This window comes from Macaca nemestrina, chromosome 9 (assembly GCF_043159975.1).
Source record: "Macaca nemestrina isolate mMacNem1 chromosome 9, mMacNem.hap1, whole genome shotgun sequence".
Classification (NCBI taxonomy): domain Eukaryota; kingdom Metazoa; phylum Chordata; class Mammalia; order Primates; family Cercopithecidae; genus Macaca; species Macaca nemestrina.
Genome location: NC_092133.1, coordinates 71,105,282 through 71,127,433, shown reverse-complemented (window position 1 = coordinate 71,127,433; position 22,152 = coordinate 71,105,282). Strand labels below are relative to the sequence as shown.

Here is a 22,152-nt window from a genome sequence, read left to right as displayed (position 1 = left end):
ACAAAACCCTGAAGTCATCTGTGTAATGCTCTCATTTCGTAGACGAAGAGTTGAGGCCCAGAACCTCAGCGTAGCTGCCCAGGCTTCACAATTGGGTATGCAGTAGGCAGAGCCCGAAGATGCCTCCTTTTCCGGGAGCTGAGCTCAGGGCTGTCCTGGGTATTTCCAGACCATTAGAAACCTCCCGAGTCGTCCACAGTAGGTGAGACTGCATCACTGTCCCCCATCACAGCCCAGCACAGTCCACAGCGGCAGCTCCGTGGAAGTGCTTAGCCCACCTTAGGGGCTCAGAGAGCCTTTGCTGAATAAAGGAAAGGCTGCTCCCAGGGCTGTTTTGAAGTGGGCCACGTAGAGAATGGCTATAAAGTTACCACATAGAAAACAACATACATTTTGGCTGGGCACGGTGGCTCACACCTGTAATCCTAGCACTTTGGGAGGCTGAGGCGGGTGGATCACCTGAGGTCAGGAGTTCAAGACCAGCCTGGCCAACCTGGTGAAACCCCATCTCTACTAAAAATAAAAAAATAAAAAAAATAGCTGGGCGTGGTGGTGGGTGCTTGTAACCCCAGCTACTCGGGAGGCTGAGGCAGGAGAATCACTTGAACTCAGGAGGCAGAGGTTGTAGTGAGACGAGATTGTGCCATTGCACTCCAGCCTGGGTGACAGAGTGAGACTCCATCTAAAAACAAAGAAAAAAGAAAGAAAGAAAAAAAGAAAACAACATACATACTAATAGAACAATTACATCTATATGCATTTTGTCTTCCAAAGAATTCACCTTGTGAGGCTATGTATGTTTATTTCAGTTTGCTGCTACTGTTCAAAACACTTTTAAAAGCTATCCTTTGGCATTCCCTCCTGAGTTCATTAATCAGTCATAGAAAACCAAAGTCTCTTTACTTAATGGTCAGATTTTCTTTTTGACCTAAACACAATTTTCTCAGTGTAATCTCCTATCATATTCATCGTATTTTTTTTTATTAAAAGATGTTTATTAAATGTCTTTTGCATGCCAGCATCACTGACTTTGAGATTTAGTATTCAATCATTATATATATATATGCAGTGAATATTTATTGAATGCCAGGCACTGTGTTTATAAGCACACCATAGAAACTGATTTGTTTAATCCCACAACTTTAAAAGGTAGCTGGGCAAGGTGGTGCGAGCTGGTGGTCCCCGCCACTCAGAAGGCTGAGGTGGAGAACCGTCAAGGGCAATGTAGCAAACCTTGCCTCTGAAAAAAATAAATAAATAAAGTAGGTAGGTATGGAAACTGAGGCTTAGAGGGTTAAACGGATTGTTTCATAATACACAGCTAAGAAGAGATGGGTTTAAATCCAGCTCTGACTTCATAGCCTAATAGCTTAAATATTCTAATATTTACCAAGTTAGAACACACTTTTTTTTTTTCTTTAGAGACAAGGTCTTGGCATGTTACCCAGGCTGGAGTGCAGTGGCACAATCATGGCTCACTGTGGCCTCAACCTTGTGGGCTCCAGTGATCCTCCCACCTCAGCCTCCCGAGTAGGTGGGACTACAAGTGCATACCATCATTCCTTGCTAATTTTCGAATTTTCCATTTTTTGTAGAGATGGGATCTCATTATATTGCCCAGGCTGGTCTTGAACTCCTGGGCTCAAGCGATCCTCCCAACCTCGGCCTCCAAAAGTGCTGGGATTACATATGGACTATAACCTACCAAAGTGGTCTTCTATTGCCAAACATTTATATATATGTATGCATTGTTTTGAGACAGAGTCTTGCTCTGTCACCCAGCCTTGAGCTCAGTGGTGCAATCTGGACTCACAGCAACCTCTGCCTTCAGGGTTAAAGTGATTCTCGTGCCTCAGCCTCCCAAGTAGTTAGGATTACAGGCATATGCCACCATGCCCGCTAATTTTAGCATTTTTAGGAGAGACAGGGTTTCGCCATGTTGGATAACATTTAAGTATTTCCATTACAAATATTTCAAGTAAAAAAAATAAAAAATAAAAAACAATCAGCAGATACATGTAATAAAAAACATAAAAATTTAAAAATGTATTTTAAGGGACAGGTGCTGTGGCTCATGCCTGTAATTCCAGAGTTTTGGGAGGTCAAAGCAGGACGATTGCTTGAGGCCAGGAGTTTGAGATCAGCCTGGCTAACATAGTAAGGCCTCATCTCTCTACAAAAAAATTAAAAACTTGGCCGGGGATGGTAGTACACACCTATACTCTCAGCTACTTAGGAGGCTGAAGCACGAGAATTGCTTGAGCCCAGGAGTTTGGGCCTGCACTCCAGCCTGGGCAACATAGTGGGATTCTGCCTCTCTCTCTCTCTCTCTCTCTCTCTCTCTCTCTCTATATATATATATATATATATATTTTTTTTTTTTTTTTTTTTTCAGGAATTCTATGATGCACATCCTTGGACATAAATCTTCACATACGTTGCTTGATCTTTTCTCCAGAAAAAATTCTGCTGCCTACCGAACTGCAGGCTAGTGACCTGGGGGCCTACAAGCAGGTCCAGAAGGGACCCCTGAAGCCAAAGGGCATCGCAGAGCTTGGAGTGACCAAGCAGAAGAAGAAAAAGAAGCACAAAGACAAGGCACAACTCAGGAAGCGATGGGAACAAGCAAAAAGAATGAGGAGGAGAAGTGGTGCGACCTGGACAGGCTGACCCCAGCCCAGGAGAAAGTGCAGGAGAAGCGACAAATGGAAAGGATCCTGAAGAAACATCCCAGACCCACCAGCAGAGAGAGGAAGACCTCAGCAGACGCCTGGACGCACACACGGAGCATCGCGACACCCCCAGAGTCAGCTGGACCCCGCAACCACCCACCGCTGGGACAGAGCAGCATCCAGGGGACGCAAAGGCCAAGTCGGGTCGTGTCTGTTTCCTCTGGTGTATTCTAGAAACTTTGCTTTACACACACCCCTGCATCTTCTGCTACAAAGTGCTTTTCAAAGCCATGCACCCCATTCTGGAACTTGATTAAAGTAAGCCTGTTCTTTTACTTTGTTTAGGTTACTTGGTAACACCTAGAAGATACATCCTTTTGGTTTGGATTGAAAGTTTCTGAAAGTCTCTCCAGAGGTACAGCCCATTTCTGCGTCCGGGCCATGTAAAAATATTTCACCTGCTAGTGGCACCTATAATAACGCTCTGAGGCCAACCAGCTGTCTTTGCCTGGATGAGACGGACCCCAAAGGATTGGAGCTAATGCCAGCGTGGCCTGCAGTGTGCAGACCCCCACGGGGCCTAGCGTGGGCACCTTTCCAAGCTCCATCCAGCTTGGGGCTTATGCTGTTCCCTGCAGGCCACAGGGAAGCCACTTGCAACTTTGTCGCCTTGACTTCCTCCTCAGCCACCTGGCCGGTGGGACGGCACAACCTGGGTAGCAGAACAACCACCTAAGGCAAGGATGGGCCACACACCTTGTCCCTTTCTGAGCCCATTCCCCCCAAACGCCACACCCTTCCAGGCGCCTCTAATGGGTATTGTCAAGGCAGGCATCACTGCATCACTCATGGGTCACGGCATTCTTTGCATTGGAAGCCAGACGCAGACTGTCTCTGAATCCTCAGCCCGGGGCTCCAGGCAGCCTCTTGTATTTACCCAGAGTTGGTACATCACATGGAGCCCGTTTGGCATTCCTGCCCTAAGGACACCTCAGGGTGACAGGACCAGGGCAGAGCCCCAGCACAAACAGGCATGGGTGTGGCCACCTGGGAGGCCCAGGTGGCAGTGCTAGAGGGCTAGGATCTTTGAGGGCCTGTGTGTCCTGGATGAGGCTGCATATGCTATTGGGAGAAACGGTCTCTGTTGACATAGATATTGAAAAAATAACAAAGACAGAAGAGAAAAACCAAGTGTGGAATTTGGGGTTGTCCTATGTGAACTACAGAATAAAGCAAAAACCAGTTATTGAAAAGAAAAAAAAAGACAAAAGAAAAAAAGAAAAAATTCTACACACAGTATTTCCAGGTCATATTTTTAAAGCCTTGACTGTCTTCTACATATATGAAGTCCTTGTTTATAGTGCTTATGTTACCAGTATTTAAAGTGTTGATAATCTGACCAGGCACAGTGGCTCTCGCCTGTAATCCCAGCACTTAGGGAGGCAGAGGCAGGAGGCTACTTTGAGTCCAGGAGTTTGAGACCTGCCTGGGCAACATGGCGAGACCCCATTCTCCACAAAAAGGAAAAAAAAAGACACACAAAAAAGTAAATTGTTGGTAACCCAGGAGATATTAAAAGATATTTAATTTTTTTCTTATTTTATCTGCATCTCTAGGTTTATTATTGAAAGTAAACCTTTCGGCCAGGCGTGGTGGCTCATGCCTGTAATCCCAGCAGTTTGGGAGGCTGAGGTGGGTGGATCATTTAGGTCGGGAGTTCAAGACCAGCCTAGCCAACATGGTGAAACCCTGTCTCCACCAAAAATACAAAAATTAGCCAGGTGTGGTGGTGCACACCTGTAATCACAGCTACTCGGGCGGCTGAGGCAGGAGAATCGCTTGAGCCTGGGAGGCAGAGTTTGCAGTGAGCCAAGATGGAGCCACTATACTCCAGCCTGGGCAATAGAGTGAGACCCTGTCTCAAAAAGAAAAGAAAAGAAAAGAAAGAAACATTTCTTTTTTTATTCGTATTCTTCTTTTGTGAATAGCCTTTGTCCATTTTCCAAATGGAATGTATGCTTTTCCTTCTGCTTTGCAAGGGTGTTTTCTAAATTAAGGATATTAGGCCAGGTGTGGTGGCTCACACCTATAATCCCACCACTTTGGGAGGCCAAGACAGGTGGATCACCGGAGGTCAGGGGTTCAAAACCAGCCTGGCCAACATGGTGAAACCCAGTCTCTACTAAAAATACAAAAATTAGCCAGGTGTGATGGCACATGCCTGTAATCCCAGCTACTCGGGAGGCCGAGGCAGGAGAATCGCTTGAACTCAGGAGGCAGAAGTTGCAGTAAGCTGAGATCATGCCACTGCACTCCAGCCTGGGCAACAGGAAAAAGATTCCATCTCAAAAAAATAAAAAATAAAATTAAGGCTATTAATCTTTTGTCAGGCATTTACACTGCCAACATCTTGTCCCTGTTTGTGGTTCGCCTTGTTATTTTTAAAAAAATCAAATTTAAGTTACTATGCCTCTCTTATAATTTTTCTTTAGGTATTATGCTTTGAAAAATCTTTACCACTCAAGATTATAGAAACACTTTCTATATTTTCTCGTTATTTTGTTTATAGTATTTCTAAAAAATAACTGATCTATTTGGAACTTTACCTTGATGATTGGCATGCAGTGGGGACTCCAGCTTAATTTTCCCCAACAGAGACCAATATTCCAGCACGATTTGCTTGCATAATATTTCCCCTCTCTGATTTTAAATTCTAACTTTATCATATGCAAAATACTGGTGCATATGTGAGTCTGCTTCCAGGTTTTAAAATTTTATTTTACTGATCTGTCTATTTTATGCCAAATCTGTTTTAATTACTGTGGTTTTATAACAGATTTTAATAATTAGGCAAAATCCCCTCATATTTCTTTTCTTTCCCAACAATTTACTGACTCGTCTCTCCCAAAATCGCTTCAAGATTTTAATGGACACTGAACTTCATTTATTAATTAGTTTGAAAAGAACTGACATCTTTTATTATTGCCTTTTCTCACACGGGTATGTGACATGTTTCCCATTTATTTATCTTCTTTTATGTACCTTGGCAAAGTTTTGCTCTATTCTTCATTCAGATCTTATATACATTTTTAGAAGTTTATTCCTGGGTGAAATATGTGTGTGCATGCATACATACACATATAAACATATGTGTGCATACATGTATATATGTATATGTACGCACACGTGTGCACACACATATGCATATGTACATATATGCACCTATGTATGCATGCACACATTTATATGCACATACATGCACACATGTGTATATACACATATGTATGCATATACACATGCATATACGTATTTATGTATATGTGCATGCATGTGCATATATACATATATACATGAATACATATGTGTATATGTATGGAATATATATGATGTGTGTATATATACATAGCACACAAACACATGTATATTTGCTATAATTTCTACTTGCATCAGATCTTTTTCTTCCTATTTTCAAACTGATTATTAACAGTAATATTCAGTCACTCAACAAATACTTACATGCTACTGTGTGCCAGGCACTGTGCCAGACACAAGGACCATGCTAGTGTACAAAACAGAGACGGTCTATATATAGTATTGATCATTTATAAAATATTGATCATCTTTGCATTTCTGGAACAGGATCTGCTTGGGTATAAAATATTATTTTAATATATTGTACTAATAAATTAAATTTGCTAGTATTCCATTTAGGACGTGTGTTTATAAATTCCATATAAATAGCCTAAGTGAGACTAACATGTTCTAGCTTGAGTGTGTGTGTATGTGTGCGTGTGTGCGTACGTGTGTGCACGCATGTGGTTGGTTTTGGTAGAAGGGTTATGTTAGCTTGTGAAATAAACTGGAAACTTGCCGTTATTTCTGTATTTTATGTAGCATTGGAATTGTTTCATTCTTACTCCTTAACAATCACATTAAATTATAATGTTCAAACTAGAAGACTCAAACTGAGAAAAGGCCCCAATTGTCCTACATCTCAAACCTTTGAAAGAATTTACGGAAATGGGATAGAATGGAGGTTTACACAACAAGACACCAGATGACAAGACATGTCTTTCTTGTTTTGGTCCTGTCCCCTCAAAGGGGACCAGCGGCCTTCTATGTTCACTTCTTGAAAGGACTGACTTTTTTCCCAGGGAGGAAAAGTGTGCCCTTGTCTTCCAGCTGTTTGATACTCCTGGCGAATGCAGGACGGGACTGATGCTGCGAGACAGGGGATAACGGATTGGCTTTGTACAAGGTAGGTAGGAAACTCCAGTGACAGCAAGCTGAGGGCAAAACACAGCACCATTACTGTTCCCGTCTCATAGAACCTGCAGATAGCTGACACAAATGAGAGTCCCATATCTCCCACTTGTCTTCAGCCTTTGAGTCTTTCTGAATTTCTGTAACTACAGCTGAATCCGTCAGGCCAGTTTTATGTCCACGGCAAGGTGCAACGTCAGGGCCAACGTGTGAGCCCCAAAGTCCTGATTCTGTGATCTAATATAATACCTCCCATAATGTTTTTATTTATGTCCCTAAATGTGTCTTCCAATTTTTTTTTTTTTTTTTTCCAAAACCAGTTCTTACTCTGTCGCCCAGGCTGGAGTGCAGTGGTGCAATCTCGGCTCACTGCGACCTCTGCCTCTGGGGTTCAAGCAATCCTCTTGTCTCAGCCCCCAGAGTAGCTGAGGTTACAGGTGTACACACCACCAATCCTGGCTAATTTTTGTATTTTTTGCAGAGATGGGGTTTAGCCATGTTGGCCAGGCTGGTCTTGAACCCCTGGGCTCAAGTGATCTGTCTGCCTCAGCCTTCCAAAGTGCTGGGATTACAGATGTGAGCCACTGTGCCCAGCCCTAATTTTAAAATTTAAGAACCATCCCTCTTACTTCTCTAAGAACCTTTTAAGTATATGGGGTTCCTAGATCTCTACCTGCAAGCAGCTCATATATTAGTTTTCTACTGCTGTGTAACAGATTGCCACAAACTTAGTAGCTTAAAACAGCACCCATTATTATCTCACAATTCTACATGCAAAAATGATTTTTATAAATAGAGACAGGTTGTCCAAGCTGGTTTCAAACTCCTGACCTCAAGTGATTCCCCCACTTTGTCCTCCGAAAATGCGGGGGTTACAGGCGTGAGCCACCGCGACTGGCCTCTCACATTTCTGTAGTCAGAAGTCTGGTGGGTGGGCTTGGCAAGGTACTGCCTTAGGGTCTCTAAATGCTGAAATCAAGGTGGCAGCAGGGCTTTGTTACTTCCTGGAGGCTCTGGGAAGGAAGCTTATTCAGGCTGTTGGTCAAATTCAGCTCCTTGTGGTGCTAGGGCTGAGGTCCCGTTTCCTTTCTGTTGGCCTCGAGCCTCTTGAGGTTTCCTGTGCGCCTCGTCACATTGCCCCTGCACCTTCAAAGCCAGCAATGGCTCGCTGACTCCTCAAGCGTCGAATCTCTCTGACTTCGCCTCCTGCAGGAGAAAGTTCTCTGCTTTTAAAGGCTCATGTGATTAGACTGGACTCACCAGATCACCCAGAACAATATCTGTATTTTAAGAACTGTCACCTTAATTACATCTGCAATGGCCCTTTTGCATGTTACATAATGTACTTACAGGTTGCAGGGATTGGGACATGGATATCTTTGTGGGACCATCATGCCTATCAGACCTTTTATTTCTTTGTTTTCCATATAGAATATTTTAGGATAATTTTTTTCCCTTTATGTTTTTATTTTATTTTTGAAACAGGATTTCCCTCTGTCACCCATCTGGAGTGCAGTGGTGCAATCACGGCTCACTGTAACCTCTTCCTTCCAGGCTCAAGAGACCCTCCCACCTCAGCCTCCCAAGTAGCTAGGACTAATACAGGTACATGACACCATGCCTGGCTAATTTTTGTATTTTTTGTAGAGACGGGGTCTCCCTACGTTGCCCAGGCTAGTCTTGAATTCCTGGGCTCAAGGAATCTGCCAGCCAAAGTGTTGGGATTACTGGCATGAGCCATCGTGCCTGGCCAATTTTTTCCGTTTAAGAGGAAGTAGGGCCGGGCTCGGTGGCTCAAGCCTGTAATCCCAGCACTTTGGGAGGCCGAGACGGGCGGATCACGAGGTCAGGAGATCGAGATCATCCTGGCTAACATGGTGAAACCCCGTCTCTACTAAAAATACAAAAAACTAGCCGGGCGTGGTGGTGGGCGCCTGTAGTCCCAGCTACTCGGAGGCTGAGGCGGGAGAATGGCGTGAACCCGGGAGGTGGAGCTTGCAGTGAGCCGAGATGGCGCCACTGCACTCCAGCCTGGGCGACACAGCGAGACTCCGTCTCAAAAAAAAAAAAAAAAAAAAAAAAGAGGAAGTAGAAGACAGCTCCATCCTTTTGGGAAAAATGAACTGCCAGACACCATCAGGCCCCAAATTCACACAGCCATCATGCATTCAGCTTACGACCGTAAGTCCTTGATTCTGGCCTCAAACTCAGTAAAATTCATTTGTGCATTTAAGACTTGAGGCAGCCAAATTTTGACACACCATTAGGTGGCACTTGATTAGAAAGCTTGATGCTGTCTGAACTTTCTCAAGGCAGCAATCCGACAAGAGGGCAAGGAAACTGTGAGGTCAAGGGGCAGAGTAGGGCTGGGGTTCTTAGTGATTATGGGGAAGTCCTCACAGGCAAAAACTGTCCAAGACTTGAAAGTAATTTGTACTTTCAAGTTAACTTTAGAGAACTTAAATATTACTTAGCAACTGTAAATAGAGCATTTAAAAGCTTTTACACATGATAGTTTAAGAAAGCATGGCATCAGCCTGGTGTGGTGGCTCACACCTGTAATCCCAGGACTTTGGGAGGCTGAGGTGGGTCGATTGCCCGAGGTCAGGAGTTCAAGACCAGCTTGGCCAACATGGTGAAACCCCATCTGTACTAAAAACACAAAAAATTAGCTGGGCATGGTGGTGGGCACCTGTAATCCCAGCTACTAGGGAGGCTGAGGCAGGACAATCACTTGAACCTAGGAGGCAGGGGTTGCAGTGAGCTGAGGTCTCCAGCCTGGGCAACAAGAGCGAAACTCTGTCTCAAAAAAAAAAATAATAAAAGCATGGCATAAAAATATCACCATATATATATGTGTGTGTGTTTGTGTGCGTGTGTGTGTGTATTTTTTTTTTTTTGAGACAGAGTCTTGATCTGTTGCCCAGTCTGGAGGGCACTGGTATAATCACAGTTCACTGCAGCCTCAACTTCCTGGGATCAGGTGATCCTCCCACTTCAGTCTCCTCAGTAGCTGGGACTACAGGCACACACCACCACATCTGGCTAATTTTTGTATTTTTTGTAGAGACGGTGTTTCACCATGTTGCCTGGGCTAGTTTTGAACTCCTGTGCTCAAGTAATTTACCTGTCTCAGCCTCCCACAGTGCTGTGATTACAGGTGTGAGTCACCATGCCAAGCCACAGCATTTCTCCTGTGTTTAAAATGAGCAAATATTCAGGCTGGACGCGGTGGGTCATGCCTGTAATCCCAGCACTTTGGGAGGCCGAAGCAGGCAGATTACCTGAGGTCGGAAGTTTGAGACCAGCCTGGCCAACATAGAGAAACCCTGTCTCTACTAAGAATACAAAATTAGCCTGGTGTGGTGGCTCATGCCTGTAATCTCAGTTACTCAGGAGGCTGAGGCAGGAGAATTGCTTGAACCTGGGAGACAGAGATGGAGACAGAGGTTGCAGTGAGCTGAGATCGCAACACTGTACTCCAGCCTGGGTGACAGAGCGAGACTCCGTCTCAAAAAAAAAAAAAAAAAAGCTGTTATGGAGATTCATGCATGAGTTTATTTCTGTGTGTGCACATATGTTTTTATTTCTTCTGAGCCAATATGGAAAGGTGGAATTTCTGGGTTAGATGGCAACTCCACATGTAGCTTTTTGAGGAACCGCTCAACCGTTTGCCAAAGTGGCTGCACCATTTTACATGATCAACACATGTGTAATTTTAAAAATGGCTTCATTAGCTTGTAATTGACATACAATAAAATGCATATATACTCAGTATATGATTTGGTAAGTTTTGGTTTATGAATACACCCATAAAACCATCACCACAATCACTTCAAAGTCATCTATCACTCCAAAATTTTCCTTGTACTGATACAAGTTCCTTGTATTGATACAAGTTTTTAAATCAAATATGTGCTTTGCAAAAATGTTCTCCTATTCTGTGGCTTACATTTTCATATTCTTAACAGTTTCTTTTGAATAGCAGAGATTTTTAATTTTTATGAAGTCCAAAATATCAATTCATCCTTTTTAGGATTGCATTTTGGTGTCATATCTAAATTTTTTTTTTTTTTTTTGCCTAATAGACGACCAAAATTTTCTCCTGTTTTTGTTTTTGTAGTTTTATAGTTTTAGGTTTTTAACAATCAATTGCCACATAATTAAAATTTCAGAAATAAACCCATATATTTACGATCAATTGTTTTTCAAACAGGTGCCAGGAAATAACCTTTTCAACAAATAATGATGGAAAACTTGGATATTCACATATGAAAGGAATGTGGACCTCTAACTCATACCATACACAAAAACGAACTCAAAATTACTTATAGATCTAAATTTAAGAGCTAAAACTATAAAACACTTAGAAGAAAATGCAGAATATTTGCAACCTTGGGCTAGGCAAGGTTTCTTAGATATGACAAAAGCACAAATAACAAAAGAAAAAAAAGTTTATAGCTAAATTAGAAACTTTTGTGCTACAAATGACACCATCAAAAAACTGAAAAGGCAACTTACAGAACTGGAGAAAACACTTGCAGATCATATGAAGGAATTGCATCTAGAACGTACAAAAATACAATTCAACAATTAAAAGACAAAAAACCCAATTTAAAAATGAGCAAAGGATTTGAAAGTACCTCTGAAGAAGTTATATTAATGGTGAATAACACATGAAATGATGCTCAACACCATTAGTCATTAGGGAAATGCAAATTATAACCACAATGAGTTACCACTTCATATCCACTATGATGGCTATAGTAATTTTTAAAACACAGAAAATTACAAGTGTTTGTTAATGAGGATGTGGAGAAACTGGAAACTTCGTACATTGCCGGGAATGTAAAATGGTGCAGCCATTGTGGAAAACCATTTGGTAGTTCCTCAAAAAGTTAGACATAAAATTATAAGATGACTCTTCAACTCTACTCCTAGACATGTAATCAAAAGAATTGAAAAGAGACTCAAGCAGATATTTATATGCTAACAGTCACTGTAGCACTGTTCACAATAGCCAAACAGTGGAAACAACCCAGTGTCCATCAGCTGATAAATAAACAAAATATAGTGCATGCATACAGTGGAATAGTATTCAGCCATAAAAAAGGAGTGGCATTCTGATACATGCTACACCATGGGTGAATCTTGAAAACATTATGCTAAGTGAAATAAGCTAGACAATATTGTATTATTCCACTTATAATATCTATAATAGGCAATTATAGCAACAGAGAGTAAATAATAGGTTATCAGGGGTTGGGAGTGAGGACAGATGGGTAGTTAACAGGCACAGAGTTTCTGTTTGGGGTGTTGGAAAAGTCTTGGAAATAGAAATAGTGATGATGATTGCAAAACATTGTGAATGTAATTAGTGCCACTGAATTGTGCTCTTAAAATGGTTAAAATGATGGCCGGGCACAGTAGCTCACGCCTGTAATCCCAGCACTTTGGGAGGCTGAGGCGGGCAGATCACGAGGTCAGGAGATCGAGACCATCCTGACTAACACGGTGAAATCCCATCTATACTAAAAATACAAAAATTTAGCCGGGTGGCTGAGGCAGGAAAATGGCGTGAACCCAGGAAGTGGAGCTTGCAGTGAGCCAAGATGGCTCCACTAGATTGCGCCCAGGCACTCTAGCCTGGGCGACAGAGTGAGACTCCATCTCACAAAAAAAAAAAAAAAAAAAAGAAAAAAGAAAAAAGAGGTTAAAATGATATATTTTATGTAACATTTATTTTACCACAATAAGCAAATTGACAAATGCATGATGAGATACCATTTCATGTTCACTAGCATGGCTATAATAAAAAAGATAGGCAATAATGAGTGTTGGCAAGGATTTGGAGAAATTGAAACCTTAGTGCACTTCTGGCGGGAATGTAGCCTTTGTAGCTGTTTTGAAAAACAGTTTTGCAGTTTCTTAAAAAGTTAAACATGTCATTTTCATACAATCCAGCAATTCCACTCCTACTTATTAACCCAAGAGAAATGAAAACCTGTGCTCACACAAAAACTTGTACACAAATGTCCCTAGCAGCATTATTGTAATAGACCCAAAGTGGAAATAACCCGAGTATTTATCGACCAATGAATGAATAAACAAAATGTGATATATCCTTACAAAGGAATATTATTTGGCAAGTGAAAGGAATGAAGCACTGATGCACACTACAACATAGATGAACCTTGAACAAATTATGCTAAGAGAAAGAAGCCAGATACAGAAGACTAAATATTGGATGCTTTCATTTTATAAAATATCCGTAAGAACCAAATCTGTAAAGACAGAAAGATTGGCTGTTGCTCAGGGCTGAGGAGGAGATAGTAGGGGAAATGAGGAGTTATTGTTAATAAGTATAAGGTTTCTTTCTGGGTGGACAAAAATTTTCTATAGATTGTGGTGATGTTTGTCCAACCCAGGGAACTTATTTAAAAAATTTGACTTAGGTTGGGCGAGGTGGCTCATGCTACCTGTATTCCCAGCACTATGGGAGGCGGAGGAGGGAGAATCACTACAAGTCAAGAGTTGGAGACCAGCCTGGCCAACATAGTGAGACCCTGTCTCTATTGAAAAATTCAAAAACTAGCTGGGCATGATGGTGCACATGTGTAGTCCTAGCTATGTGGGAGGCTGAAGCAAGAGGATCCCTTAAGCCCAGGAGTTTGAGGTTGCAGCAAACTATGATCATGCCACTGCACTCCATTCTGGGCAACAGAGTAAGACCCTGTCTCTAAGAAAAAAAATAAATTAAATTAAATTAAAAATGTAAAAAGTGTACATTTTAAATGGGTGAATAGTTTGGTTTGTAAATTATATCTCATAAAGCTCTTGAAGAGTCACTTGTGCATATTTATGTGGGTCTATTTCTGAACTCTCTATTCTGTTCCACTTCTCTGTTTCTAACTTTATGCTAATGCCACACTGTTTTGATTACTGTGGCTTTATATGTCTTGAATCAAGTAATGTAAATCCTCTGACTTTGCTCTTCTTTTTCAAAGCTGTTTTGGTTATTCTAGGTCCTATGTATTTTCATATGAATTTGAGAATCAGTAGCTTGTCAGTTTTCACAAAAATGCCAGCTAGAATTTTGATTGTGATTGCATAACATCTGTATTAGTCCATTTTGTGTTGCTACAAAGGAATATTCAAGGCTGGGTAATTTACAGACAGAAGAGGTTTATTTGGCTCACAGTTCTGCAGGCTGTCCAAGCATGGCACCAGCATCCACTTGGCTTCTGGTGAGACCTCAGGAAGCTTTCATTCATGGTGGAAGGTGAAGGGGGAGCAGGTGTGTTACACAGCAGAAAAAAGGAAGCAAATGAGAGAGGCCAGACTCCTATAAACAACCAGCTCTCACATGAACGAGAACTCACTCATTACCATAGGAGGACGCCAAGCCATTCATGCAGGGTCTGCCCCATGACCCAAACACCTCCCACCAGGCCCCACCTCCAACAGTGGAAATCACATTTCAACACATGATATGGAGGGACAGATATCCAAACCGGATAATTCCACCCCTGGCCCCCCAGATCTCATGTTCGTCTCATACTGCAAAATATATCACTCCTCCTTAATAGTCCCCCAAAGTCTTAAGTCATTCTAGCATCAACTCAAAAGTCCAAAGTCCAAAGTCTTATCTGAGACTCAAGACAAGTCCCTTCCACCTATGAGCCTGTAAGACCAATAACACACTATTTACTTCCAAGGTACAATGATAGGCATCAGGCAAACATTCCCATTCCAAAAGGGAGAAATCGGCCAAAAGAAGTGGGCAACAGGCCACATGTGGGTCTGAAACCCAGCAGGGCAAACGTTAAATGTTAAAGCTCCAAAATAATCTCCTTTGGCTCCATGTCTCACATTCTGGGCACACTGGTGTGAAGAATGAACTCCCAAGGCCTCGGGTGGCCCTGGCCCTGGCCCTGGCCCTGTGGCTTTGCTGGGCACAGCCCAAGTGGCTGCTCTCACAGGCTTGAGTTGAGTGCCTGCAGCTTTTCCAGGCTGAGGGTGCAAGCTGCCAGTGACTCTACCATTCTTGGGCCTGGAGGGTGGTAGTTCCATTCCCACAGCTCTACTGTGCAGTGCCTCACTGGGGACTCTCCATGGGGGCTCCAACCCCACATTTTCCCTCAGCACTGCCCTAGTTGTGGCTCTCTGTGGGGGCTCTGCCCCTGTGGCAGGCTTCCATCTGGGCACCCAGGCTTTCCCATACATCTTCTGAAATCTGGGTGGAAGCTGCCAAGCCTGCTTCACTCTTGCATTCTGTGTGCCTACAGACTTAACACCATGTGGAAGTTGCCAAGGTTTACAGCTTGTGCCCTCTGGAGCTGCAGCCCAAGCTGTCCCTGAACCCCTCTGAACCAAGGCTAGAGCTGGAGTGGCCAGAATTGGGGGAGCAGTGTCTTGAGGCCGTACAGGGCAGCAGCGCCCTAGCCTGATCTCTAAAACCAGTTTGCCTGTCTAGGCCTCCAGGGCAGTGATGGGAGAAGTGTCCTGGAAGATTTCCGAAATGCCTTCTGAGCCTTTTTCCCATTGTCTTGAATATTAGCACCTGGCTCCCTTTTAGACGTGCTAATTGCTTTAGCAAGCAGCCTGCTTGGATTCCCTTCCTGGAAACTCCCTTTCCTCCTCTACCTCATGGCCAGGCTGTGGATTATCCAAACTTTTATGCTCTGCTTCCCTTTTAATTGTAAGTTGCAACCTTAGGTCATTCCTCTGCTCCCATATCTGATTACAGGCTGTTAAAAGCAGCCATGGCACTTCTTGAATGCTTAGAAATTTCTTCTGCCAGTTACCCTAAGTCATCACTCTCAAGTTCAGCCCTCCACAAAGCTCTAGGACATGGACACAATGCAGCCAAGTTCTTTGCTAAGGTGTAACAAGGGTGACTTTTACTCCAGTTCCCACTAAGTTCTTCATTTCTTTTCTTTTTTTGAGACGGAGTCTCACCCTGTTGCCCAGGCTGGAGTGCAGTGGCGCCATTTCAGCTCACGACAACCTCCGCCTCTCAGGTTCAAGCAATTCTCCTGCCTCAGCCTCCCAAGTAGCTGGGGTTACAGGCACCCGCCACCGTGCCTGGCTAATTTTTGTATTTTTAGTAGAGGCGGGGTTTCACCATGTTGGTCAGGCTGGTCTTGAGCTCCTGACCTCAGGTGATCTGCCCATCTTGGCCTCCCAAAGTGCTGGGATTACAGGCGTGAGCCTGTTATGCCCAGACCGTTTGTTCCCCAAAGAAGACCACCAGAGTCCAGAGTCAAAGCCAAGCGGCAAGGATCTTTACTACAAGTTCGAACTTGGTCCCTCCATTCCACAGCATACAGGAGGGCCTCGAACAATGCGAGTGCTTGCTTTTTATAGCCCGATGTAAACAGGATATGTAAAGTTATAGGGAACAAGGTAATCCTCTCGGTTACAGCATTACAATTGGTTAACATTCTACATTTAGCATTCCTTATCGGAGATCTCCCAGGTGATGTTTTTCTGAAGTTTGAAAGAAATATGGAGGAATGTGTTTGTGCTGGGCTCAGGAAGTTGGGAGATATATGGGGGATGTGCCTCATTCCTTTCATTCCCCCCTTCTTTTCAGGTAACTCTAGAGCCAATCTTGGGTCTTATAAGTCTGACTCTGTTTCAGCGTCTACAGGTTGGTATTGGGCTCTGAGGACCATGAGCTGAACAGTGTCAAGCCTTTTTCTGACAAACTGCAAAATTCTGTTAACAACACAAGGTCCTACGGTTAGCAGAAATAGTAGACTTAGCAGGGGACCAAGGAAGGGGGCCGACAGAGAAAACATAGAGGAATTCCACCATTGGTCTGCAGCTGAAGCAAACTGCCGTGTTTTTACTTCAGTGCTTAACTTGCGTAACTGTTGGACCCGGTCTTCTACAAGCCCTGATTCATTTATGTAGAAACAACAGTCTTCTTTTAGAAACATACATGTACCACCTTTTTCAGCAGTGAGTAGGTCTAGGGCTCTCCGGTTCTGCAAGGTTACCTGAGCTAGGGACGTGAGCTGCCGCTGAAGGGGGGCAAGGGACTCAGCCGACTCCTCCATAGCAACGGCAAATTGTTGGTACAACTTGTTGCTTTCTATGAGGGTGTGACTTAGGGCTTCCCCTGCCATCCCGGCCGCAATGAGGGATGCGGTGAGGGAGATTCCTGCAATGAGGGGGAGAAATATGGCTCGTGCAGGTCTCGGTCTAGGGACTGGGTGAATAGCAGTACTAGTCCAGTTACCGGTGTACCCTAGGAACTCGCCAGCAGTTAGTAGAGTCAACCGGGGAACTAATGTGACAGGAAGACACAGTAGGTTGGTAACAGAGGGACTAGATAGGTCCTTAGATAATGTCCCATTACACCAGAAGAATATGCCCGGCGGAGCCCTTAGGGTGATATTAGGGGGCATTGCAGTGATGCTGCAGAGGCTGGAATTGGTTCCTGAGAAACAGTAGGGAAACTTTTCCTGACTGGGGTTTAGGTGCTGGTTTGGTGTTTTCCCCAGCGGCCACTAGGGCGGCTAATGTTAGGGCTAGACTACCTAACTGCATGTTTGCAGTGAGCTATATTGCCGGCACAGGGTGAGTTTTAAGGGGTTGTTCTTAGCTCTGTCCACAGTCCACGTGGCCGGTGCTTTAGCCTCTGCCGTGATTGGTCCTAGAAGGTCGGAGGTTGGGTCCACTGGCTTGATGTGGGTGTAGTGGATCCACGACATGATGCCTTTTACCTTCAGGGCGGTGGGTGTGGTCAGGAGTACCTGGAGTGGTCCCTTTCACCTGGGTTCTAGGGTCTCTTGTCGGTGTCGCTTAACCAGGACCTAGTCTCCCGGCTGGTACAGATGGGGTGTCGGTGGGGGACCGGTCTCATATAGTTCCTTCAGCTTGGGCCAGATTTCTTGATGAATTTTCTGCAAGGCTTGTAGGGAAAATAAGAGTTCAGAGACATTTTCTGTTTCAGATTTGAGCAGATCATCTTTTAGACTGGGAACCAGGGGTGGGGGTCTGCCATACATGATTTTGTAAGGGGTAAGGCCTAGTCTGTAAGGGGTATTATGGGCCTGGAACAGAGCGTAGGGGAGAAGGACCACCCAATTAGCACCAGTCTCCATAGTCAATTTAGTTAAGGTCTCTTTTAAGGTCCAATTCATTCTCTCTACCTATCCTGAACTCTGGGGCCTGTAAGCGCAATGTAGTTTCCAATTTGCCCCAAGGATGGAAGCCAAATCCTGACTTACCTTAGCGACGAAGGCCGGCCCATTATCTGACCCTATCTGCATGGGGAAGCCATACCTGGGGAGGATATCTTCCAGAATTTTCTTTGCTACAACCTGAGCAGTTTCTCTTTTGGTTGGAAATGCTTCAGTCCACCCTGAAAAAGTATCTACAAAGACAAGTAAGTACTGATACCTGTACTTTCCTGGCTTTATTTCAGTAAAATCTACTTCCCAGTAGATACTGGGCCTGGTTCCTCTAAGCCTTGTTCCCGCTGCAGCCTGGGACTGGGAGTAGGCGTTGTTAAGCTGGCAGACTTTGCAACTTGCCACGATGCTGCTGGCCATCTTGGCTGTATGTCTGAATTTGAGCTTAGAGCGTCTGATCAGGTCTATTATCTGCCGAGCACCCAGGTGGGTGGTTCGGTGGATGTGTTCTAACACTTGTTGTCCTAATTTTTCTGGTAGGATGGTTTGGTCATTAGTATCAGTCCACCACCTATTCTGGACTTGTTTCAGGGGAAGTTTGTCAATCCACTGGAGATCTTGTTCTGAATAATCAGGGAAATGTGGCAAGTCCCCAGGGGCCCGGGTCAGGGAGCTGGAGTGCAAGGAGTTGGCTGGGAGCCTTTGCCACATTTCTTGCAGTTTGTTCTGCCAGAAAGTTGCCTTGAGCAGTTGGAGTGGTTGGTTTCTGGTGCCCTGGGCGATGCACAATGGCTAACTTTTCTGGCTTCCATAGCGCTGTTAACAGGGCTAGGATTTTTTGCTTGTTTTTTTATCTCTTTTCCTTCAGCCGTTAGTAACCCTTGCTCCCTGTAGATGGCCCCGTGTATGTGCGCCGTAGCAAAAGCATATCGGCTGTCTGTATATACTGTCAGCTTTTTTCCTGCCCCTAAGGTAAGAGCTTGGGTGAGCGCTATCAGTTCGGCCTTCTGGGCCGATGTCCCCGGGGGCAGGGGTCCCGCCCAGATTACCTCAGTCTCTGAAGTCACTGCCGCTCCAGCGTACCTCTGGCCTTGATGCATGAAGCTGCTCCCATCAGTGAACCAGACGAGGTTAGCGTCAGGGAGTGGGCGGTCCTGCAGGTCCTCTCCAACTCCGTGCACCTGAGCTAGTATCTCGGTGCAATCATGGAGCGGCGTGTCCAGATCCGGGTTGGGCAGCAGCGAGGCAGGGTTTAAGGTCGTTGGGGGCAGGAAGGTTATCCTGATAGGATTTAGTAGTAGTCCTTGGTAGTGGGTGAACCAGGCGTTACTTATCCATCGATTAGGTGGCTGTTTGAGTACACCTTTGATGGCATGTGGGGTAACGATCCGCAATTGTTGACCCATGACAAGTTTATCAGCATCTTGTACCATCAGAGCCGTGGCCGCAATCATTTGGAGACAAGGGGGCCACCTGGCAGCCACTGGGTCTAACTTCTTTGACAGGTAGGCAACTGGCCTCCGCCAGGGGCCTAAATTCTGAGTTATTACCGCCTTGGCGACACCTTTACTCTCGTCCATGTATAAGTGGAAGGGCTTGGTGACATCAAGTAGTCCCAGTGCAGGCACAGAGAGTAGGGCGGTTTTGATCTGTTGGAAAGCCGACTCGGCTTCGTCTGTCCAATTAAATGGCTGCTGCCCCCATGTTGCCTGATACAAGGGTTTAGCCAGTTCTGCGAACCCAGGTATCCATAGTCTATAAAATCCCGCCGACCCCAGGAATTCCCTCACTTGTTGGGTGGATTGTGGCCTGGGAATCTGCAGAACAGTCTGCTTCCAGGCGTCTGTTAACCAGCGCTGCCCTCTTTTTAGCAGGTACCCCAGATATGTTACTTCTGGCTTACAGATTTGAGCTTTCTTTGCCGAGGCTCGGTAGCCTAGATTTCCCAGAGCTTGTAAGAGACTGTTGGTCCCTTGAATACAAGCTTCTTGGGTCTCAGCAGCAATCAGGAGGTCATCAACATTTTGTAGTAAAGTTACCTCAGGGTGTTTACGTCGGTACTCACCCAGGTCTTCATGGAGGGCCTCATCGAACAGGGTAGGAGAGTTTTTGAATCCCTGTGGCAGTCTGGTCCATGTCAGTTGGCCACTTATGCCCCTTCCAGGGTCATTTCACTCAAAGGCGAAGAGCTTTTGGCTCTGAGGGGCTAAAGGCAAACTGAAGAAAGCATCTTTCAAATCTAAAACAGTGTACCATTGATGTTTAGGGTTTGGGGTACTCGGGAGGGTATACGGGTTTGGCACAGTTGGGTGTATGTCCACAATCCTCTAAGTCTTCTAATTTCTGGAGTTTCCTTTTAATGTCTGGGGCTGCCTGATTTCTGAAAGACATTACAACAACTGCCTGACTTCCTGGAGCCTCCGGGTCTATGGGGGTGTACTGTCTAAAAGCTTCCATTAACCTTTCTAAGTAGGTAGCTGGGCTCTCTGTCTTTCCCTGCAGAACAGAGTATACTTTAGCCAAATTAGTGGGCTTGCGAGCAGCTGCCCAGAGACCCGCCATTAGAGTCTGGCGATAAAGGCGTAGCCATTCCCTACCTTCTGCTGTGTTGTAGTCCCACGCCGGCCTGTATTCTTTCTCGCTCTTCCGTTGTGAACAAGATTCGGAGGAACTGCTAACAATCATCCCAAATGGGCTGGTGGGTGAACATGACACTATCCAGTAAAGCCATTAAATCTTTGGGGTTGTCTGAAAACCGAGCACTCTGGGTCTTCCAGTTATACAGATCACTGGTAGAGAAGGGCCAGTACTGGAGCCTGGGGATTCCCGTGTCATCTGGGGGTCCTATTTCCTGAAGGGGTAGAGCCACTGTGGAGTCAGGCAGCTGGAGGGGGCTAGCCCGCGAAGTGCGCCCTTGCGTCCACCCCGCCGGCCCTTCAAAGTTACTTTTACTCTTAGCGGGTCCTTGTGTGCTGGCTGCCTCCCATCTGCCTGCTCTTTCCCCCGGCTTAGCCCGGGGGGCTGGGGCCTGGGGCCCGGAGGGGTACGGAGGGGGGTTCTGTGAACAGTGGGTCACCACTGTCAGGTAGAACAGGATGGGGTTTCCCCGCACAGGTAGAACAGGATGGGGAGGGGCAGTTGGTTGCTTGGATTTTAGTGGTCAAGCAACCAGTGCCTTACAGGGTTCAGAGGCTAATTGGAAAGGGGACAGCCAAGGAGGCGGGTTCTCAACAAGGTCCTGCCATATGAGGATATATGGGATTTGATCTAAGTGGCCCGCACGCCCAGGTAGGAAAATCTTGGACTTTACCCTAGTGATGACAGCAATTCGGAAGGTCCCTTCGGGTGGCCACTCCACATTAAAGGCAGGCCATTCAGAGCGGCATAGGGTAATGAGCTTTCCCCTCCTGATTTCCAAACTAAGATCATGGCCCCTTGCTCTTACATCTTTGAAATTACTTGTAAGGAGAGATAGGGGAGCGCTCTGGGTATTACCCATCCTGTACTAATTTGTAGTCTTTTCCTGTAAAGGAATATGGGTTAGAATCCCTTTAAAGGAAATCTGGCTTATTAATAATATTTAGTCGCAAGCGCGCCCCGGCAGTCCGGGGTCAGAGACAGCTGCTGCCCAATCGCAAACGCGCTCCGGCAGCTTAGATCGCAAGCGTGCCCCAGCAGTCCGGGTCAGAGACAGCTGCTGCCCGATCCTAAATGCGCTCTGGCAGCTCAGATCGCGAGCACCCCCGGCAGTCTGGGTCTCCAGCAGCTCAGATCGCGAGCGCGCCCCGGCAGTCCGGGTCAGAGTTAGCCGCTCGGATTGCAATCGCGCTCCGGCAGCTCGGATGGCAAGCGCGCGCCGGAAGCCTGGGTCAGAGTTAGCTGCTCGGATCGCGATCGCGCTCCGGCAGCTCGGATGGCAAGCGCGCACCGGAAGCCTGGGTCAGAGTTAGCCGCTCGGATCGCGATTGTGCTCTGGCAGCTTGGATCACAATCTAGATCAGACGAGAGCCAGGGGACGTCTCCCACCGGTCTCCGCTGGCCGTCCTATAGCGCGTCCACCAGGACTGAGC

The 22,152-nt window shown here is 45.4% G+C and overlaps 1 protein-coding gene across 1 annotated transcript; it reads right to left on the bottom strand.

The window, feature by feature from the left end:
• Nucleotides 1-16,195: 16,195 nt before the first annotated feature.
• LOC139355991 (uncharacterized) lies at nucleotides 16,196-21,581 on the bottom strand. The gene is made up of 5 exons (XM_071068715.1): nucleotides 21,393-21,581; nucleotides 20,893-21,140; nucleotides 20,597-20,777; nucleotides 19,132-20,199; nucleotides 16,196-18,324 (listed from the first exon to the last, which is right to left on the bottom strand). Exons 1-5 carry the CDS (start codon nucleotides 21,579-21,581, stop codon nucleotides 18,265-18,267), a joined length of 1,746 nt encoding a protein of 581 aa, XP_070924816.1. The 3' UTR covers nucleotides 16,196-18,264.
• Nucleotides 21,582-22,152: the final 571 nt, after the last annotated feature.